Source organism: Helianthus annuus, chromosome 10 (assembly GCF_002127325.2).
Source record: "Helianthus annuus cultivar XRQ/B chromosome 10, HanXRQr2.0-SUNRISE, whole genome shotgun sequence".
Lineage (NCBI taxonomy): Eukaryota > Viridiplantae > Streptophyta > Magnoliopsida > Asterales > Asteraceae > Helianthus > Helianthus annuus.
Window position 1 is genome coordinate 148809724 of NC_035442.2, and position 19201 is coordinate 148828924.

General features: G+C 39.1%; 1 protein-coding gene across 1 annotated transcript; it reads right to left on the reverse strand.

The window, feature by feature from the left end:
* Window positions 1-11307: 11307 nt before the first annotated feature.
* LOC110886001 (threonine--tRNA ligase, chloroplastic/mitochondrial 2) lies at window positions 11308-16073 on the reverse strand. Its single transcript, XM_022133752.2, has 8 exons — window positions 15685-16073; window positions 14733-14879; window positions 14467-14614; window positions 14123-14376; window positions 13274-13651; window positions 12893-13201; window positions 11790-11990; window positions 11308-11695 (listed from the first exon to the last, which is right to left on the reverse strand). Exons 1-8 carry the CDS (start codon window positions 16009-16011, stop codon window positions 11435-11437), a joined length of 2025 nt encoding a protein of 674 aa, XP_021989444.1. The 5' UTR covers window positions 16012-16073; the 3' UTR covers window positions 11308-11434.
* Between the last annotated feature and the right edge of the window lie 3128 nt (window positions 16074-19201).

The following is a 19201-nucleotide window of genomic DNA, read 5'->3' on the forward strand; positions in this document are numbered from 1 at the left end:
TTAGGTATATATTTTTAAGCCCTTTTTACACTTTTTAGCCAAGTTTTAAATTTATAAACACGATATTCACTAACACTAAACACACATATGGGCAAGTGCACCCATCGTGGACGTAGTATAGTGTTGGTAAGATACCGAGGTCGTCCAAGGACACAAGAGCATTTAGTACCGGTTTATCCTCAACGTCTAATCAAATCAAAATGTTAGAAAAAAGGTTTTTAAACTAGAAAAATAAAACTAACTAAAATGCTGAAAATAAAATAAAAGTAAAAACAGATAGACAAGATGAATCACTTGGATCCGACTCGTGTGTAGTGTAACCTTTGATTATTTTCGCACTTTTGCACTTGTTTAAGAGATTATCTTAGTTATTGTAGTAGGCCCCTCTTTTGAAGGTGACGTTACCCTTAACCCAGTAGTTTGAGTCAGCAAGGATACAATCCTAAAGGGTCGGATTATTGAAAGATAATTAATTAAGTTATTAATGCATAATGTGGTAGGCCCCTCTTTTGAAGGCGACGTTACCCTCGGCTAAGTAGTCTGAGTCAGCAAGGATACAGTCCTAAGTAGCCGGGTAAAAGTTTTAATAGTAGTTTAACTTATGAGGGGGTCAAAGAGTTTGGACCCCCGCCATCCAATACCGTTGGGCATTGAAGGAGGTCCTACTAAATTTGACCCAGGTCCTTTGCAGGATCTATACAATGAACAATGGCAAGACTCTTACCAAACCGTTCCATTAACCCCCGACCAGGTAGCCAACATACCTCCATATAGACCGTGGAGATATGAATGGTGAAAATCTTTTATTTCATATAGACAGTAAAATAATGCCAAGACACCACGGACAAACGATAAGGAAGAATCACCTTCAACATAAGAAACTAGTAATTAAAGTCATTAATACAAAACCAATTAAAAAGTGCAAAAGATTAAAAATAAAAAGTATTACACTAAACACTTGTCTTCAGCAAGTGATGTAAGAGACTTAGGCAAACATGGCCTTTGATTGTCAAGAACTCTTACGATCAATCTTGGATCCCGAGACGACTCACACACTCTATGATGGACAGTGGATGATGGTGGTGGATGATGGTGTTGTGATGGTGGTGGGTGGTGGGTGAAGTGTGAGAGAGGTGGTGTGCCAAGGGATGATTTGCAAGAGCTCCAAGCACTCCTATTTATAGGCTGAACAGAAGCTCGGGCACGGCCCCGTGTCCATTGGGCACGGCCCCGTGTCCATCCTCCTCTCTTTCTTCATTAAATGCAGTTTGTCTGCATTAGTTGACCACGCCCCCGTGTCCGCTGAGCACGACCCCGTGTGCAGAAGCATATCTGTACTATCAAGATTTGCCTGGATTCCGCGAATCTTATAGTTGACCACGGCCCCGTGTCCGCTGAGCACGACCCCGTGGTGGGCGATGGAAGCTTCTATAACTTTGTCTTTTCTGCTGACACTTGGGCACGTCCCCGTGCTCAATGAGCATGGGGCGTGTTCAGTCTTCTGTCTTCTTATTTTGCTTGGGAAGATGCTGTCGGGAGGTCGGGCATGCCACGTTTGCTCCTTTTCTTGTATTTATGTTAGATTTAGCTGTCTTTTTGCTTCTTTTGTTCATTTGAGCTCATTTAATCCTGCAAATACAAAAGGAAGACAAAAGCACACTTTTCCAACATTAGTACTAAAAAGGGGTTAGTTTTATGCCACAATTGATGTAATTTATAAGTTGCATTTTGTGCACATCAAATACCCCCACACTTGAATCTTTGCTTGTCCTCAAGCAAAACTCTTTATAATGTGGATTTTTCACTCCCAAATGGAATGGGTAGAAGAGAAGGTTTTTTGGGCTTGTCATAGAGTGTCGGGATTTCCAAGATTCTTTATTAAGTTGTATTTTTATTTATTTACAATCCTATTCGTCATGATTTATTAAAAACGTTTCATAAGATAAATTACTTATTACAGCATAACATGCCTTTTTTAAAATTCCATTTATATACAAGTTCACATACCTTACGGGGGATCACTCAACACTCGGCCGAAGGTGTATTTTTAGTGAATCACTCGAGAGCGGCATGGAACTTACTCCTACCATAAGCTTGCCAAGCAATCAATCCTCCTCCTTTTTAACTATATACCTTTGTAAATATCAAGAGGACTTTTTGGGTGAAGGGTTAGGCTTGGGCTAAAGGTGGGTGGTTGGGTTAGTGGTTAGTAAAAGGGCGAAAAGCGTAAAAAGCGTCAGTTTTTGAAAGACTTTTTTTTTTGACAATTTATTTTATTTTGATAACCATTTCTTTCAAGCAAAGTTATTTTTAATGAACTTGCTTGTTTATTTGGTTTCATCATTTTTTTTAAGTCATAAGAAAAAACGAGCTTTGTTACTAAAAGAAAGGGTTAAAATGAAAAAGAGTTTTGGTGGGTAAAAATGGTGTTTATTTTGAGGTTAAGAAATGAAAGGGTTTAGGCTCAAAGGGATTAACTAGGGGGGTTTTGTGTAGATGGTAAAAAATGAAAAATAATGGTGTAGAAAGAAAAAGGGTTAGTCCTAATGCCTCCATCATTTACTTACTCGGGTTTAAGTTGGTAAGGACCGGGAATGCATTGTTGTGGCAAGTTCTAGAGTCGTAAGAACCAAGCGGCTATTCACACAAGAAACGAAAAATGAGCATTTAGTGTAAAGATATGTATTTCTATGCTCAATAAAGGCCCAAAACTCACTTTTGTGGGAATGGGTTTTTATGTGATCAAGTATATATAATCAAATTTTAACTAAGCTTGTCATGCCGTTTCATATTTCTTATGTTGGTTCTTTGTATCACGACGCTATCGGTTGTAAATTTGTAAAAATATAACCTTGTTAGAACTTGAAATTCCCAACTTAAACCTAGACAAGTACAAAGAAATTGAAAAATTTTGAAAAAATTTGGGGTGATTAGAGGTTCCAATAGAGTTTTGTGTAAGGCTTGTTAATTAGGACTTGCAAGATTCAAAGTTTTAGCATCCCCCCCCCCACACTTAAATTACACATTGTCCTCAATGTGTCCCAAAAATAGGTTTTTAGGTTGATTGAATGTGTAAAAGGGTGTTAAAAGCAAAATTTTATGTTACTGGTACTCTGGACACGGCCCCGTGGTGACCGGGAACGGCCCCGTGTTCAAGTGCCAGTAACAGAAGTTTGTAAAAAGAAATAGAAGCCTGGACACGGGGGCGTGTTCAGTGAACACGACCCGTGTCCAGTTACCTGAACTGGGCGTTTTCTGCAGAACGTGCAGCACGGGGCCTTGTCGGGTGGACACGGCCCGTGTCGAACTTGCTGTAATGAAGAAATTTTGTCGGATGGCCCTGTTTTTGTGCATGGGGTGCTGGTGCAATTTTCCTTTGTCATCCTTCACCATCCCGAGTGTGTTTTATTCCATTACAACATCATCCAAACACTAAAACCATCATTTCATTAAAGTCATAGAGAGAATTACATTATCCTATAAAGCTAGTAATTTAGATAAGCAAGCACAAGAAGCTTAAACCAAGAAGTTCTAGCCTAAAAGTTATTCTAATTAGCAAAATTTTCGAAAAGATAATTCTCTCAGTTAGATGCGGCTTTAAAGAACTCCTTCCTCCGGCCATGGGTTCCTCACACGTCGGCGAGCCACTCCTCTATCTCCCTTGGGAGGAGGAAGGCGGGCTCGTTGGCGTCGGTTTGAGGGGGTACAACTTCCATCGGGACTTCTTGTAGATCTTCAAGTGGAGGCTCCGCTGGAATGTCATCCCATCTGGTAGGATTGTTGACTCCAAGTGCTAGGTTCCAATCCTCTTGAGGGAGGATTGGTTTCATGGGAGGTGTTACAAGAATATTTAACCTCTGGTGCAAGAGGTTAATTTCTTGAAAACTGTTTTCCAGCCCCACCGTAAGATAATTTATACGGTCTATTAGGACCTCCCCTACCGAAGTCATTTCATCAAGAGCTTCCCGTAGTGCCAAGACGTAGCGTACAATGGTAGCTTCAATTGAAGACCTTCTCTCTCTTCGACTATTTCTATAATGTACAGAAGATGTTACCCCTACGAAAACAAACCGAAAATAGCTTATTTTGATGAAACAGTACTTTGGACACTGCCCCGTGCTCAATGAACACGGCCCCGTGTTCACCTTTCTGCAGAATTTTGGAACAAGGAATCTCGAAGTTTCAAGTTATTTTTCCAATTTGTGAAGCCTTTTTGAGTAATAATAACTTAAAACAACGTTATACAACTTATTTTTAACAAGATTCCTTGAACAAAACTCAACAATCCTTACAATAAAGCTTGAAATCTCAAGCTTTAATGGAGGTTTTGGAGAAAGATGAAGAAGAAGGAAATGGACAAAAGAGGAAAGGACAAGATGGTTGTTGGAACCTTCTTTTAGAACATACCTAGGATGGTAGGAGAGAAGATCCCTTCAAATCTCTGTCCCTGGATAGTCCAAATGTGCAGGATTCTTGGCTGCATTTATAGAAAACGACAGCATGCTGGACACGGCCCCGTGTCGGCTGGACACGGCCCCGTGTGCAGGCAAGATCCTGACACATTTTGTCCGTATTCTGACGTAAAGTCAGAAGGGAGTCTTTTGGCGGACACGGGGGCGTGTTGGCTGGGCACGGCCCCGTGTCGAAAGGCTGATTATGAAGTTTGTCTATTCTTAAGGAACTTATCCGGATCGGGCGGTTCCTTACTGGATGGAACAACCCCAAAGTGCCTAAGATACCTTAATTGCTCTAGATTAAGACGAGAACGCAAGAGGTTGTCGGTGAGGGTGATTCCTATGCTAAATGTAGGTGGACAAGTCCAACCCTTCCCGGGCTCTCGTTAAAGAAGGTGTATGCCGAATTGCTCACGTCTATGTATGCATCGAACGAAGTCGATGGAGAGTCCTTCACGGCACAATCTGCACAGGGACGACTATCGTCCGAGTCTTCGCTAGAGTTGAAGGTAATGTCAGGAACAACGAAGTTGTTTTTATCTGAATGCGACCCCAACAATTCTTCATGGTCATCGTCTTGAGATGATTAAGGAAATCCATCTTAAGTTCTTTTAACCAATTAAGAACTAGATCTTCTAGTTGAAATAGTTCATCAAGAAGCATTTCTCCTAAAATGTCCGGTTAGGCGCATTCGAGGGAGAGATAGGGATTATTTTTACTTTCGCCCCTCTTAAGGCTACAGGAAAACGATGGGTCTATATAGTGGGGCTTATAGTTTAGAAAATAGCATTCTAATTCTTTATGACGGCCACCACATAATTGACACCACGTACCATAAGAGTGCCGAAAGTAAAAAATATCATTATCACTCATTTTTGTGTCAGAAATTACCAACCGTCGGGATCTTACGGTTCTGTTTTCAGTAACTGAATCTTGGGCACGGGGGCGTGTTGGGTGGGCACGGCCCCGTGTTCAGCATACTGTCTGACTTAAAACAGGATTGCGAGTTCCAATGATTGGGCACGGGGCGTGTTCAGCGGGCACGGCCCGTGCTGAGTTCTGCAGAAGCTGAAAAATTTAAGAAAATCCTAAAAAAAATAAAAATAAAATAAAATAAATTATTAGGCCGCTGACTCCTAACTTTCTTAAAATCCTTGTGTCCCCGGCAACGGCACCAAAAACTTGATGCGTGTCAATGTGTATATGTTTTAGGTATATATTTTTAAGCCCTTTTTACACTTTTTAGCCAAGTTTTAAAGTTATAAACACGATATTCACTAACACTAAACACACATATGGGCAAGTGCACCCATCGTGGACGTAGTATAGTGTTGGTAAGATACCGAGGTCGTCCAAGGACACAAGAGCTTTTAGTACCAGTTTATCCTCAACGTCTAATCAAATCAAAATGTTAGAAAAAACGTTTTTAAACTAGAAAAATAAAACTAACTAAAATGCTGAAAATAAAATAAAAGTAAAAACAGATAGACAAGATGAATCACTTGGATCCGACTCGTGTGTAGTGTAACCTTTGATTATTTTCGCACTTTTTCACTTGTTTGAGAGATTATCTTAGTTATTGTAGTAGGCCTCTCTTTTGAAGGTGACATTACCCTCAACCCAGTAGTTTGAGTCAGCAAGGATACAATCCTAAAGGGTCGGATTACTGAAAGATAATTAATTAAGTTATTAATGCATAATGTGGTAGGCCCCTCTTTTTAAGGCGACGTTACCCTCGGCTAAGTAGTCTGAGTCAGCAAGGATACATTCCTAAGTAGCCGGGTTAAAGTTTTAATAGTAGTTTAACTTATGAGGGGGTCAAAGAATTTGGACCCCCGCCATCCAATACCGTTGGGCATTGAAGGAGGTCCAACTAAATTTGACTCGGGTCCTTTGCAGGATCTATACACTGAACAATGGCAAGACTCTTACCAAACCATTCCCTTAACCCCCGACCAGGTAGCCAACATACCTCCATATAGACCGTGGAGATATGAATGGTGAAAATCTTTTATTTTTATATAGACAGTAAAATAATGCCAAGACACCACGGACAAACGATAAGGAAGAATCACCTTCAACATAAGAAACTAGTAATTAAAGTCATTAATACAAAACCAATTAAAAAGTGCAAAAGATTAAAAATAAAAAGTATTACACTAAACACTTGTCTTCACCAAGTGATGTAAGAGACTTAGGCAAACATGGCCTTTGATTGTCAAGAACTCTTACGATCAATCTTGGATCCCGAGACGACTCACACACTCTATGATGGACAGTGGATGATGGTGGTGGATGATGGTTTTGTGATGGTGGTGGGTGGTGGGTGAAGTGTGAGAGAGGTGGTGTGCCAAGGGATGAGTTGCAAGAGCTCCAAGCACTCCTATTTATAGGCTGAACAGAAGCTCGGGCACGGCCCCATGTCCATCCTCCTTTCTTTCTTCATTAAATGCAGTTTGTCTGCATTAGTTGACCACGCCCCCGTGTCAGCTGAGCACGACCCCGTGTGCAGAAGCATATTTGTACTATCAAGATTTGCCTGGATTCCGCGAATCTTATAGTTGACCACGGCCCCGTGTCCGCTGAGCACGGCCCCGTGGTGGGCGATGGAAGCTTCTACAACTTTGTCTTTTCTACTAACACTTGGGCACGCCCCCGTGCTCACTGAGCACGGGGCGTGTTCGGTCTTCTGTCTTCTTATTTTGCTTGGGAAGATGCTGTCGGGAGGTCGGGCATGCCACGTTTGCTCCTTTTCTTGTATTTATGTTAGATTTAGCTGTCTTTTTGCTTCTTTTGTTCATTTGAGCTCATTTAATCCTGAAAATACAAAAGGAAGACAAAAGCACACTTTTCCAACATTAGTACTAAAAAGGGTTAGTTTTATGCCACAATTGATGTAATTTATATGTTGCATTTTGTGCACATCAATCGCTCTCAATACTGTAAAGTTATAAAAACTGTTTTGATTAAACTAGGATGCACTCGGCAGTATTTCTTGCTGATAAAACCTTTTTAAAATGCGTTTCAGGTAACTTAATGTAAGCTAACAGAAGCCAGCTGGAGAGCACTGAAGGCTTGGAAAAGTGGCTATAAAAGTTACCTAAATAAAAAGGAGTTTTGTTTTCAATAAACTAGGGTTTACCCCTATAAATGTATTGTAACGGAAACTTGGGTTTTATCCCGTTTACTTATTATAAAAAGCTTGGTGTCTTAACTCTGATAAAATATTTCCTAACTATGGTCCTCATGTCTCATTTCCGCTGTCAAATTAATTAACACCGGTACCACCCGCTCTGCGCAATGCGTGCCGTGGCCGCCCACCTCCCGAGGCAAAGGTCAGGGGCTGTGACACGCACCAATCCTCCCACAATACACCGACCTTTCCAATGACATCATTGAAGGTTTTCAACACATCAATCCAGCAAGAATCCTAGCATCACGACCTTCTTGTGTTTCGTGGAAAGTGGTGTTTTGCTCAACCACACCTTGTATTATTTTCTCAAAAGCCTCATTCTTAGACTTTAGCCCTTCAATCTCCACTGTCTCTGCCGCATCAGCGTCTGACAGTCTTTTGATCTCGACTTGTTGTCTATCAATCGTCGCTTTCATGGTGTTCATCTCGAGTTGATTCTTGATCAAAGTATGGCGATTAGCGATCATGAATTGCCCATGATAACTGAATGCGGCTGAGAATGCTTCAAACTAATGAATGAGCATAGTAATCTTCTCTTTATCTGTCAGTTCTGCACCTGTTTTTCTTCGAGGTGGTTGAGAGGAACCTTAGGCTGCTGCGGTTTCTGTTGGAGTTGCCATGGGTGTTGTTTGTTTGGATTGAGTTGGTACGGCTGCGACTGTTGGTTCTTGAACAGCTGGAGGAGACTGTGGTAAAGCAGATTGAAGCATTTTAGAAATTTCTTCCTCAGTAAACGTGTGTTTAGCAGCTGCAGGAACTTCAATTGGTTGCACTATCACAGGAACCTCGACTGAGACTTGATCTGATCTAACCTATTTAGCTTTCTTTGTACCAACTGCCCTCTTTCCTTTCTTCTTCGAATCCGACTCGTCGTCAGCATCATCATCCTTATCATCCTTCGTTTCATCTTCACCGGCATCAATATCATCACCTTCGTTGATCGAAACTGTTACACCCGCCTCTACATCTTTTCTTTTCTGTTCAATCAAGGCATCAATTATTGCATCCAACTCTTGTTTTTCCATTTTATTCCCTATTTTACACTACAACACCTTCACCACCCTCAGCGCTGCCTCCCACAACCACCACTGCAACAATCGGCCATCATTACCGGCCACCATCACCTCCACCACCCACCACCCACCACCCACCACCACACCAACCAACGCCCCCGGCTACCACCCACTACCAACGCCACCCGTCGTTCGTCGCCCACCGTCCGCCACCCACCACCGCTACCCACCTCCACCACTACCGCTACCCACAATAGGGATTAGCACAGTACCCTTTCGGTACCGAAAAACGGAGAAAGTGTGTACCGGTACCGAATATACCCGGTACGGTTTGGTACCGGTACCAAATGCTCATCCCTAACCCACAACCACTATCAACCACCACCTCCACTCGTCACCAATTTAATTTTATTTCTTTTTCCTTTTTACCAAACAACATAAAGTAATGATTTATTTCATTCACAAATGGTAACCAAACTAGACAATGGAATGGTAATGATTCATTTCATTCCTTTATTCATTCCATTACCCCATTTATTTCATTCCCTCATACATTCCATTACCCCATACCTAGGGCTGCAAACGAACAAAACGTTCAGCGAACAGTTCGGCAAGGAGTTCGTTTGTGTTTATTCATGTTAATAAATGAAGGAACACAAACAATAAATTTCGTTTGTTTAGTTAAACAAACAAAAATGATCAGAGGTCGTGTTTGTTCATTTACAATCGTGGACGTTCGGTAACGTGTTTGTTTGTGTTTGATAGTTCATTAGGGTTTTTAACTTTTACTATTAACTAGGGTCGTATTTACGTGTGTGTTGCGCAGGGACGCGATTGAAATTCGAACATATAGCACATCATGACAATCGATAAATAAATTCGTAAAATTAAATAAAATGTTATCTAAACGTGTTATGCTATTTGCGTCGTAACTCGGGTCTGAACATCAAAATAATAAGAAAAAGGGTAAAACAAATAGTAAATAACAAAGGTAAAAAAAGGTAAACGAAAAAGAAAAGGATAGAAACTCGGTCGGTTTCGGTACACTCCTTATAGCAAAGAAAAAAAAGTTAAAAAGCTCAAAAGAGTGTCGACGCGTTCGTTAAAAAAAACTAAACAAAAAAAACTTTCGTCACACTCGTTATAACAAAGGAAAAAAGAGAAGTTAAAAAATAAGTCTAAAACGATACTAACATGTTCGTTAAAAAACCATTTAGGGGTAGAAAAGTAATATGGTTAAAGTAGAAGAAAAAGAATAGAATAATTTAAGTACATGGTTTACAAATGAAAGTTTACACTAAAAAAAATCAAATGAAAGTTCATGAATGCTTGTTTGTATTCATTTATGTTCATTTGTATTCATAAACGTTCATTTGTGTCCGTCTGCATTCATGAACTTCAGTAGTGTTTGTCTGTGTCCGCTTTTGTCCGGTACCTAAAATTAACAAGCAAACACAAACGAACACGAATACATGCATTTTCTTAATAAACGAACATGAACATAAAATCCGGTTCGATAAGTGTTCATGAACACTTCGTGAACACATATTTCCTTAACAAATTAACATGAACAAGAATCGATTTGTCTTCAGCCCACCCAAGCCATACCAAACAGAAGCTGAGATTATTAACTATTCCTTGTATTTCATCTACAATGATTTTTTTAATTTAATTCTAGCTTTTACATTTTTGTCGCTTTAATTATGGTTTGACAGCAATTAATTTTTATTAGGGATTATTTACGTGTTTTTATACATGTCATGTTTTGTGGGATTTTTTTTTTTTTTTTTTTTTGCTGTTTATTGTAGTTTTATTTTATTATATATTTTGCATTTTTATTTTTGTTTATTTATGTTTTTTTAATGATATAGACGAGAGAGGTTGAAGAGGTAATGAGATAACATTTCCAGTTAAACTTTCAGAATGTGAATCTTCAACTTAGATCAAGCTTTGTGTTCCATCTTAGCTTGCAAGCTAATAAATCCCTAGCATTCAAATTTCTAACACAAAAGATCCAGAAGCAGTATGCTAGATATAAACTAAAGTCGTATGTAGTCGATTAGCGCCCCCATGCCACGGCACCCGGCTGGGGCACTAAATACCATTCCGGCAAGTTAATGGTTTGAGGCCTTAAACACCTTTCAGGCAAGTCATTGTGATAACAGGCCTTGTTGAGAACGGTTGTGGGGCCCATTAAATCTTCAACCAATCTGATACAAACCCGATTCCTATACGGGTGGGAAATAGGGTCAGATTTATTAATGGGTTAAAACAGTTATTGAAAAGGGAAATTGATGGGGAAATGGGAGCTGAAGGGCCAGTTATTACTGCTATTATTGCTTATTTATATCTTTGTTCTAGTTTTTGGGGATGAGGCCGATGATTATTATCTAATTGGGTATCTATATCTTTGTTCTTGGAGATTAACCCATCTCGAATCAGGTCTTCTATCTTGTAGTATTTCAGTTTACAACGTAGTTTTGTTTGATTTTGGGTTCTATCACAATCACATTGTTTTCTTTTTTCTTTTTTTCTAAATTAAGTTTTATTTACATCTGGGGGTTTAGTTAATGTTCCATCTGTCTATGTGGCGCTGACATGACAACACTTTTTAAAGGGTTTAATTATTCCACTACACATGTTCTAAAAACACATAAACTTAGTTGAGTTTATTTGAACCGTAATTGTGCTATTATTTGATTGTTTTTGTATTACAATGTGTGTTTCTATCAAAATCATTAATTGACCCAACAATCTTGATTTACAACCGTGTGTCAAACAGATGTTCGATTGTCGACAGCGTCCTTGATCTTCGTGATGAAATCATCAACGCCCATCGTTCCTAGCTCCCCACCGAACCTAGATCTAACTGTAACACTCTCCGTCTCAACCTCCTTGGGTCCCACAACAGCCATTAACGGTATCTTCTGCTTCTCTGCATTTCTAATGAGCTTCGGCAGTCGCTCACCCGTGCACAACTCAACACGTATTCCACTCGCTTTCATCTTCTCAGTTAAATCTTTGCAGTATTCAAGCTAAAAAACAGGACATTACCATTTACCTCCATGTTATAATCTTGAACCTCAAATGCTAATTTACACATTTAAACAAAGAGTCGATCTTGATTACCTGCGTGTCGGTAACTGGTAGAATTCGAGCTTGAACTGGAGAAAGCCACAACGGGAAATCACCAGCATAATGCTCTATAAGTACACCAAAAAACCGCTCTAGAGATCCGAGAACTGCTCGGTGAATCATGATGGGCCTCTTCTTTTCCGAGTTTGAATCAATATACGTGATGTCGAAACGTTGTGGTAAGTTAAAGTCAACCTACACAACCAATCTTGTTTGATTACATTATAACACTCACAACTTGATTGCAGTGATTAATTGGAAAAATGGACAAGTAGGACGAGCGGGGTAATTGGTTAAAACTAGTATTTTGACCCGCCGGGCGTTACGGTGGCGTCAAAACTTAAGATAACTTGAACTTATACCATTAAATATTTGACACGACTCGTTTTCGAACAAAAGTTACGTCAAAACGTAGACCAACTGAAAACGCACATGAAAATAAGCACGAAAACGTATTATACTTGACCTGATTTATCACCGAGAAAATTTACGTCGAAACGTAAACCAACTTGGATTTATAACGAAACGTACTTAAAAATAAGCACGTAAAAAATAGTGTTTTTTTACATTAAACAATGGTGCCACGCGTCGCAGCGGAGTCGAACGTAAAGTAACTCGAATTTATATAGCCTAATGAAAACATATTATATCTGACCCAACTCGTTTCCGAACAAAACGTAGACCAGCGAAAAATGTACATAAAATTAAGCACAGAAACATTTTATATTTGACCTACGTACATGAAAATAAGTACGCAAAACTCGAGAGGGGGGGGGGGGGTTGAATACATAAAAAGTTCAAAAAAAAAAATAACCATGGATGGCATTTTTGTAAATATGATAAGAAAAACAATAAAAAATAGAGGTTATGTCTTAGCCCTTAGGTACTATTCCTAAGACACCCTCTTTTGTTATATTAATATTAATTAATAATAATAATGTGTAAACTTTGCACTGGTTGGGTCACCCGACACAAGTTTATTATACACGTTGGGTGACTTTTAACCCGCTTGACTCATATCGACCCTTTTCCTTTCTAGCTTCTTTTTTAACTAACACGTTAAAAATAGAACATAAACTGGATTGGCCCATAAGTACCTGTATGGTAGAGCATTGCCACTTCCTACCAAGGGCGTCCATAATCTTGAGATCAATTTTCGGGCCGTAAAACGCACCACCACCTTCATCAACTTCATAAGCCCATCCTTTAGCATCTAAGGCATCCTTTAACGCACCCGTTGCTTTGACCCATATATCGTCATCACCTACCGCCTTCTCGGGTTTAGTCGAAAGGTTGACTTCATATTTGTCGAATCCAAATTGGAGCAACATTTGCTCAGTAAGATCCAAGACACCTTTAATTTCATCTTTAATTTGATCCTCTAAGCAAAAAATATGTGCATCATCCTGTAAATCAACAATACAAATTAATCAACACGCGGTATGCATGAAATACAAATAAATGATATAAACATTTACCTGAGTGAAGCCTCTTACACGGAAAAGCCCGTGTAAGCTTCCAGATAATTCATATCTATAAACCGTTCCTAACTCTGCGACCCGAATTGGAAAATCACGATAAGAGTGAGATTTTCGTTTGTAAATTAAAATATGGTACGGGCAGTTCATGGGACGAAGCTGATAAAGTTCGTCCTCGATCTTCATCTGGTCATACATGTTCTCTCTGTAGAAATCCAAATGACCACTAATACTCCAAAGTTCCGCCTTTGCTACATGGGGGGTATACAAAAGATCGTAACCGCGTTCCGAGTGAATCTTTTTCCATAAATCTTCAATTATGTGCCTCACGAGAGCTCCTTTTGGATGCCAGAAAACTAACCCTCCACCCGCATCATCCTGTAGATACAAGAAGATATAATCTTTTTGAAATATAAAATAGAGTAAAATGCCATTTTCAACCCTGAGGTTTGGCCAGTTTTGCGACTTTTGTCCAAAGGTTTGTGATATTCATCAGGCTCGTTAAGTCCATCCAGTTTTCTCCGTTAAGTCAGGGGTATTTTCATCTTTTTTCTCCGTTAAGGGTAATTTGAATACTTGTACATTATGCTAAATGTTTGTACATAAAGTTAAAAAGACCGAATTGCCCTTTAAGTTAACAAAAAAGACGGAAATACGCCTGACTTACCGGAAAAAATGAATGTAGTTACGAGCCGGATGAAAATGGCAAGATTTCGAACCTTTTAGATCCATAGGCGGAAAAACAAACCTTTGAACGAAAGTCGCAAAACTGACCAAACCTCAGGGACGAAAATGGCATTTTACGCTATAAAATATTATGGCTTAGGTTTAGGGTGTAGGGCTAACTACCTGTATGGAAAAGAGGTCAAGATCTTGGCCAAGACGCCTATGATCACGACGTTTAGCTTCTTCTTTGAAGTGTAAATACGCTTTTAACTGTTCTTCATTCTCCCATGCGGTGCCGTAAATTCTTTGAAGCATAGGTTTATTCACATCTCCTCGCCAATACGCACCCGCAACGGATTCAAGTTGTACGGCTCGCCTATTAATATTTCCAGTAGTTTCAACATGAGGGCCCGCACAAAGATCCCACCATTCATTACCTAAAACAAGGGTTGGTTTACTACAAAAAGTCTAAGTATAATGGTTGACTTTTGACTTATGAGTGTCAAATAATGTAAGGGGAGTGTTACCAATATGATATATGGTGATAGGCTCTTCCTTAATACTATTCAAGATCTCCAATTTGTACGGTTCATTAATGGCGGTTATTCTTTTTTCGGCTTCGTCTCTCGTCACTTCTTCTCTGATTAATGGTAAATTTCTACCGATGATACGATCCTACAGATGATAATAAATAACGAGTTACGTACCCTGAAACAACAGTTTATCAATACATCCCAAGTTTTAATAGCAAAAGCGTAACATATGAAAACGTAACCGATGCTCAATGACCTACCATCTCCTTCTTAATCTTCTTGAGGTCCTTATCCGTCAAGGGCTCAATATCAAAATCATAGTAAAACCCGTGTTCAATCCATGGACCAATCGTCACTTTAGCATCAGGAAATACTTTTTGAACCGCCATCGCCATAACATGAGCACACTGTATCCATATGTAAAATCACTCACACTAATCAATCATATATGCATTATTTTATTTACATTAGCAAACACATTAACAGAAAGCATAAATGAACACAAATATTGAATCACAATTAGTTTTGCAGCATCTTTAACATACTCAATTAGTATATCTTTTCAAACTCACACATGATATGAAATTGTCACAAATTAATAACATAAGTTCCCAATTGCTAAATGTTCTAACAAGACTTAACATCCTCACAGAAGTGACAGTAAAATATTAACAAAACCCATAGTTGTTAATAGCGGCTACAGCGCGCTATATAGCCATGCGACGTAGTGTCGCTACATGGGTCATAGCGACAAATAGCGATGATAGCGATTGTTTTTTTTTATTTTTTGATGTAAATAGCAATTAGATATAGCTATAAAATAGCTGGATTTATAGGTTTTTTGTTGAATATACATGTAAAATAGCATATATACAAGGGTATTTTGATGTAATATACATATAAAAATTTTCAAAATTCTTTTTCTAGTGTAATCGCTATTTATAAAATAGCCGTCACTATTTGCCGCTATTCGCTACGTAGCCTACATGTGCCTTGTGGCTATTCGCTATCGACAACTATGACAAAACCCATGTCAAATTTTGTGACTTTGACATCCAGAAGTCAAAATGCATCTCTATGAACCTAAATAGATTCATTTCTAGGGCCCAATGGGGTGTAAAAACTAAAAATCTCTATAATTTTATAATAAATAAACATAAACAGATATTAATATACAGAAATCTAAAGAAATAAAAAAGAAAGTGAATTTACAGTATGCCGAATTCTGAGGAGTGTATTGGACGATTCATTAGTAGGAAGCACTACTTTCTCCACCTCCTTAGGTACATCATCGGAAACATTGTTATCGGCGGCGACGGCAGTGGCGGGATCGGTGGCGACGGCAGCCGGAGAAGAGAAGAAGCGGTAATGGGGTTTCTTGAAAAGGTAAAAAGATTGGAAATTTGGTCGATACAAGTGTTTAGAGATGGGATTGAATAGGAAAGATGAAGATAAAGATGGAGAATGGGTTGTTGAGAATTTGAGGGATGAAGTGAAGAGAGGGTGAGAGGATGAAGCCATTTTGTGCAGGACAAACATGGCTTCGTCTTGTTTTTCTACTGATTCTTGATCCTTTGATGAGGATTTGTGGCTCAGATTGTTTGAATGTGAACAAGGAAAACTTAGATTTATTTTTATACTTACTGTGTTTTGTTTTGTTTGTGTGGTTTGGTGCTGTGGTACACATAATAATGCCCCCTACCTATTGGTGTTGCGATATGTGACAATTATTGGGGTATTATAGAGCGTTTTTTTTTTTTTTAAATGGGGTAGTGGGGATGTGAGAATTATGTTAAAAAAGGGGTGTGAATATAATTAAACTAAAAAGACATCAAAAACGTTTATTGGACAAAGAAAAAGTAGAAGAGCAATGATTGGCAAATTTTTTGAACACGGCGTGGGAAAAACAACGTCAAAACGATTTTTTTTTGAAAAAAAAAAACGCTCGGGAGGGGGGGCGTTTTGGGGCGTGGAATTCAACAAAAAAAGGCCCAAAATTTGACGACTACGGATGGTCTTACTAACTTTTTTTTCTATCATTATTTGTTGTTTTTAGAGTTAAATGTTCAGTTGGTACTTGTATTTGGTTGGTACTTGTATTTGTTGTTTTTAGAGTTGAATGATCGGTTGATTCTTGTGATTTGTAGATTTTACACTGTCAGGTTTTATCGTTTAATAGTTACTTTTGGGTCAAGATGGGTATTTAATGTAAAGAGTTTAGGTTGTCTTGGGTCAGCATTAAACTGTTAGTAGTTCTAGATGGGCCTAAGGGTGAGCGGGGCACTCCCCTAAGAGGGGAGTCCCCTCTCTTACGCACACCCAATCAGGTTATGTCACGTCAACTCCTCTCTTAAACTCCCCTCACACCCCAATTTGATGGCGGCACTCCCCTCTTAGGTGACTTGTTTTTTTATTAAAAAAAATATCATTGGTTGATTGAATGGGGGGCCCACATTCTCTCTCCTCCCCTCTTCGGTGCCGGCTCCCCGATTTTGGTCCCCGACTGAATGGCGGCACCGCCCCTCTTCGGCGGATTTGGTCCCCGCATGGGGTCACGAGGGTGCCCCCCTCACCCTAAGTTAATAAAGTTGAAAAAGCGGGTGGGTCAGGATGGGTAAAACAAAATCATAGAGCAGGTCAGGATGGATACTCTCCTCAAAAGCACAGCCGCACACTAGGACCATTTGTGTCTTGGTTTTCATCCTCTCGGTTAAAGTCAGTCTAGGGCATATCTTGATTCATTCCATAAGCGTAGTAGGCAAGCTTCAATTTATACTATCGTACAACTACTCATTGATATTCAATTAATTAGGGCTCAAATTCGAAGTTTGATTGAGAAAACCTTGCTATACAAGCCCTGGCTTGTTTGCTAATAATCTGAGCATCAAATTGAACTTTCGAATTTTGAATAGTTTTCATATTATTTCAATCATTTACAACTCCTCCCAATTAAAATAGGACTACACATTTAGGCTAAATTTGATGCAATTATTTTAAAACTCATCTCCATCATCTTTTTAAATTGTAGGACTAGCTATAAATTAAATGTTGTTATCAATTTTTTTTTGCAAAAAAAAAAAAAAAAAAAAAAAAAAAAAGTTTCCTCAAATTTTGTTGGAAAGTACCAAATTTTGTTCACATTTGGCCTATTTTGTTATTGAACATGCACAAGCAATAGGACACGTCAACTTTCAAGAATATAAATGAATGAATTGAGAATTATTTGTTCATTACTTTGTTTTAAATATGACTTTAGTTTAAAAAGAAGTATTGTCTCTAAACTACCGGCGAAACATGCCACGAGTTTTTAATGGAGTCACAGATGTGGTTATTATGAAACACTAGTTAACACTTAGGCTAACCAACTAGGTCGTTTCGTGTGTGGGGTTCAATCTCCTTCTCCACTCGCCGATTATTGGTTTCCTGCAAAACAGAACACCGGTGACTCGCCACAAAGAGGAGAATAGGGGGTTTCTCCTTGTGACCACCCTCCGGCGTGAGAATAAGTACTGTTCTGAGTAGAAATAGTGTGTGTTGTAGGTGAAATGTAGAGAGAGTAGAATGTTAAACCTGAAGGGGGAGTGTCCTATTTATAGCCGAAGGATGAATGAGGGAGGAGAGGCCTTGCCAGCTGCTACCAGGTGCCAACTGTCTGACCAAGAGTAATATCCTCTTGGTCTCCTTTGTTGTACTCAGAGTAGTGGATGACGTGGCGCGTCGTTATTTGTCCAGGTAGGAGAATTGCATCAGCTGTTGTCGGTCTATCCTAGGATTGTGCTGCAGGTCCAGGTGGCGTCCTACCATTGGTGACACGTATTGTCCTTTTTGTTTGGAGGAGCATCTTCGATGTCACCTGCGATTTCTTCCAAAAGCTTCTAGAAGCTTCTGGATGCAGTTTGCTGATGTAGGCGCCATGTTGGATAAGAAGTTGTGTGATCCCTGCCAAGTGCATGGACTTAGGACCATACCTCTTCAGGTTAGTCCGCTTATGGGTGCGGCTTGGGATGTTGTTATTAAAAACCCGTTAAAAACCGATTGTAGAAAATCCGGTTAACTGGAAAAACCAAAAACGGATGTATAAAATAACTGGTTTTTTTAACCGAAAAACAAAACCTGGTCTGCCAGGCTCTGCAGAAAAAAATCTGTTTTTTCATGTTTTTATAACATTTTATAAGGGTTTTTTTCAGCATTAAAACCCCAAAAAATTGTAGCTTTTTTTCAGCCAAAAAACACCCCAACACTATTGATTTTTCAGCACTAAAACATCAAGTTTCTGCATGTTTTTCTGACAAAAAAACAGCAGGTTTTTTCAGCACGTAACCTTAAAAAACAATAAATTTTCTGCACAAAAAAAAAAACTCCAAAACTTCTCAGGATTTTTCAGTGCTCGAACCTATCAAAAATTGCATTTTCTGCAGAAAAGAAATAGCAAATAGTTTCTGCAGTTACCGAACCAATTTTTAATAGAGAATAGTTTAATTCATGACAAAGTATTTCTCTAACCTCCTACACTTTCCTATTATTTCACTGTTTGTTTACAGTGTTATGGTGGTGAACGCCCGCGTTGCGGAGCGTAAAAACGTGAAATAAAATAATGTGTGCGTGTAGCGAAGGGAGTCGCTCGGTCGGTTTCGAGTCACTCTATAAAAGAATTGATACCGAGTCACTCTATAAAAGAATTGATACTGTATTTACTTAAACTTGTTAAGGTTACCTAGAATAAATCAAG

What these genes read in the sequence shown, in the direction of transcription:
- LOC110886001 (XM_022133752.2), bottom strand. Translation starts at nt 16,011, where the DNA reads ATGTTTGTCCTGCACAAAATGGCTTCATCCTCTCACCCTCTCTTCACT. An exon ending in TCCTCAGAATTCGGCATACT is followed by an intron (nt 14,880 to 15,684) that starts GTAAATTCACTT and finishes ATATGGATACAG; the next exon opens with TGTGCTCATGTTATGGCGAT. An exon ending in GTGTAAGAGGCTTCACTCAG is followed by an intron (nt 13,202 to 13,273) that starts GTAAATGTTTAT and finishes GTTGATTTACAG; the next exon opens with GATGATGCACATATTTTTTG.